Source organism: Borostomias antarcticus (genome assembly GCF_949987555.1).
Source record: "Borostomias antarcticus genome assembly, chromosome: 21".
Classification (NCBI taxonomy): Eukaryota; Metazoa; Chordata; class Actinopteri; order Stomiiformes; family Stomiidae; genus Borostomias; species Borostomias antarcticus.
In genome coordinates this window covers 21,313,140-21,316,708 of record NC_140254.1, presented here as the reverse complement: position 1 = coordinate 21,316,708, position 3,569 = coordinate 21,313,140, and the positions used below count along the sequence as shown (strand labels likewise).

At 47.6% G+C, this 3,569-nt stretch overlaps 1 protein-coding gene across 1 annotated transcript in view; it reads right to left on the bottom strand.

Annotated features, from left to right (window-relative positions):
• Positions 1-1,184: 1,184 nt before the first annotated feature.
• LOC311322953 (CCR4-NOT transcription complex subunit 3-like) overlaps positions 1,185-3,569 on the bottom strand; it is a 29,645-nt gene continuing 27,260 nt past the window's right edge. Inside the window, exon 15 of the mRNA XM_084455070.1 lies at positions 1,185-1,788. Within this exon, the coding sequence (XP_084311196.1) occupies positions 1,690-1,788 (99 nt within the window). The 3' untranslated portion in view covers positions 1,185-1,689. The remainder of the gene's footprint in view (positions 1,789-3,569) is intronic.

Genomic DNA, 3,569 nt, shown 5'->3' with positions numbered 1-3,569 from the left:
TCAGTGCTGGTGCTGTTTCAGCTGCTGCTCACCGCAGCAAGAAGATGACATTGGGTGCACTGGTTTCTTAACCCGGGGTAGCCCGGGAGGGTGGAGTTTTTGCCTTTGGTCCAATGGCACAAAATGATACAAAAAGGGAAAACTCTGCCCACCCAGGATCGTCTGGCTTGAGAAACAAGCAGCCATTGTGACTTGGTACTGTGAAGGGATGGAGAGGGTTCTCTAGCTGTGAAGGGATGGAGAGGGTTCTCTAGCTGTGAAGGGATGGAGAGGGTTCTCTAGCTGTGAAGGGATGGAGAGGGTTCTCTAGCTGTGAAGGGATGGAGAGGGTTCTCTAGCTGTGAAGGGATGGAGAGGGTTCTCTAGCTGTGAAGGGATGGAGAGGGTTCTCTAGCTGTGAAGGGATGGAGAGGGTTCTCTAGCTGTGAAGGGATGGAGAGGGTTCTCTAGCTGTGAAGGGATGGAGAGGGTTCTCTAGCTGTGCAGCTGCTCAGACCTGGGATCAGACCTGGGATCAGACCTGGGATCAGTGCTGGGTTCAGACCTGGGTTCAGACCTGGGTTCAGACCTGGGTTCAGACCTGGGATCAGACCTGGGATCAGACCTGGGATCAGACCTGGGATCAGACCTGGGATCAGACCTGGGATCAGTGCTGGGTTCAGTGCTGGGTTCAGTGCTGGGTTCAGACCTGGGATCAGTGCTGGGTTCAGACCTGGGTTCAGACCTGGGATCAGACCTGGGATCAGACCTGGGATCAGACCTGGGATCAGTGCTGGTTCAGGTTCAGGCCCTGAAGAGAGGTGATTATTACTAAGGCATTAATGTTGAGGGATCTCACTAAGCCCTTTATGTAGCACGCTAATGCTAACCCCTCCTCCTAGCTAGTGTTGAACCCAGCCTTGACCCAGACTGCCCCTCTCCCCCCGACACATCCCAGAGAGGCTGACTGGACTGGGACCCAGCCTTGACCCAGACTGCCCCTCTCCCCCCGACATCCCAGAGAGGCTGACTGGACTGGGACCCAGCCTTGACCCAGACTGCCCCTCTCCCCCCGACCGACCCAGAGAGGCTGACTGGACTGGGACCCAGCCTTGACCCAGACTGCCCCTCTCCCCCCGACATCCCAGAGAGGCTGACTGGACTGGGACCCAGCCTCGACCCAGACTGCCCCTCTCCCCCCGACACATCCCAGAGAGGCTGACTGGACTAGCTGCACATCACACTTGATTGGACTGTCACACTGCCAGTTCAAAAGGGATTCAACCAATCGTCTTTGGTTCTCGGGGTCATTAAGAGTGGAGGGGTGTGGCTCTAAAAACAACAGAAAATATACAGAGTGCGCGTTATCAACGAAAACGTAGTCACCATGATTTTCAAGATTTGCCTAAAAATAAACTGGGCCCAGTACAGGTCATCAGGTAAAAGATAATTAAAAGCTCCAATCCAAATAAAGAAAGAGGCCCTATGAGGAGGAGGGGCCTGTTGTGCGCCGGCAGGAACGTTGCTATGGTGGGTGTGGCTTCACAGGGCGGGGCGAGGAGCTGGGAATGCGTGACGCAGTGCTAAGACTGGCTCAGTCCCACCTCTGCATCCGGCTCTCTGCCCAGAGGGTCAGAGTTCAATCCAGGAATGTGACAGTAGTCCATCTTTCTGTTCTGTTGTCCATCCGTCTGTCTGTCCCTCTGAAGGTCATTGAAGGTCCCTGTCTTCAAGGTACCTGTACTCGAATGTGAATCCTTCCTTCTTCCTCTGGCCCCACTTCTCATAGTCAAAGTAAATGTACGTCCCCTATGAGATGAGAAACAGTGGATTACGTTAAATGAAACCATATACCATATCAGGAAGGGCCGGTTTATCTGTCACAGAATAGGCCTAGACCAGAACTAGAGATGTAACACTGCGAAAATGTCATATTTATTTGTTTATTTGTTTGATTGGATCCTAATTAGTTGCCACCAGGGTAGCCACTATTCTTCCTGGGGATCACGGTTATCAGTATTATCACGGTATTATAAAATGTGCTGATTATTTTTCTAAAACTATTGATACACACACATAATTTAATCAAGTTTTATATTGAAAATCACAAATAAAATTAGCAGCACTATGCACTTTTTTTGCGTAAACATTAAAATAATGTGTCTTGGAGACTGTTGCTAACTTTGGTTGATGCTGTACAGTATTTACAATAGCCGTGTTTCCATAAAAAGTAATGCAAATTTTAAGCGAACTTTTGAAAGTTCACTAAAAATAAAAAATACAATAAAAAAAGGAAATCTTGTGCGTTTCCATTAACTGTTTTGAGTGAATTAACTAGGCTACGTAAAGTATGATTTTGTCAGAGGATAACGACGTGAACAGGCGGGCTCTTTAAACATCCCTGAGCTGAGGTAAACAGACAAGGAGCCGGTCTCTTTAGACATCAGCCTGCTGAACAAACCTGAGAACATGGAGGACAGTTTTGTGGAATTGCGCTTGGGCAGGTTGTAATTGTGCTTGGGCAGGTTGTAATTGCGCTTGGGCAGGTTGTAACTGTGCTTGGGCAGGTTGTAATTGTGCTTGGGCAGGTTGTAATTGTGCTTGGGCAGGTTGTAATTGTGCTTGGGAAGGTTGTAATTGTGCTTGGGCAGGTTGTAATTGCACTTGGGCAGGTTGTAATTGTGCTTGGGCAGGTTGTAATTGTGCTTGGGCAGGTTGTAATTGCACTTGGGCAGGTTGTAACTGTGCTTGGGCAGGTTGTAATTGCACTTGGGCAGGTTGTAACTGTGCTTGGGCAGGTTGTAATTGTGCTTGGGCAGGTTGTAATTGTGCTTGGGCAGGTTGTAATTGTGCTTGGGCAGGTTGTAATTGTGCTTGGGCAGGTTGTAATTGTGCTTGGGCAGGTTGTAATTGTGCTTGGGCAGGTTGTAATTGTGCTTGGGCAGGTTGTAATTGTGCTTGGGCAGGTTGTAATTGTGCTTGGGCAGGTTGTAATTGTGCTTGGGCAGGTTGTAATTGCACTTGGGCAGGTTGTAATTGCACTTGGGCAGGTTGTAATTGCACTTGGGCAGGTTGTAATTGTGCTTGGGCAGGTTGTAATTGTTCTTGGGCAGGTTGTAATTGTGCTGGGGCAGGTTGTAATTGTTCTTGGGCAGGTTGTAATTGTGCTTGGGCAGGTTGTAATTGTGCTTGGGCAGGTTGTAATTGCACTTGGGCAGGTTGTAATTGTGCTTGCTCAAAAAAAAAAACTCAAGCGAGCATACAAACTTTTTAGCGAATTAGAGAAAGTTTATAAAAAAAATTCCGTTTCCATAAAATGCGATGCGAATTTCTAATGCTTCAAAATGCGCATAAAGGCTTTATGGAAACGCACCTAGTGAGTGTGGAAATCAAAAATGGTTTTAATGATAATTTTATCAGGATGAATTTAATCAAATTTGATCCCGGTTTATCATTATACCAGTTATCGTTACATTCCTGACCAGAACTAAGAAGCCGTTAAAAATGGAGAATATCTATGATGATCAGTCTGGAGGGGTTTAAATCTCCATCAGTGGAAATGTGTTCGATGCACCTGACGGTGGACCACA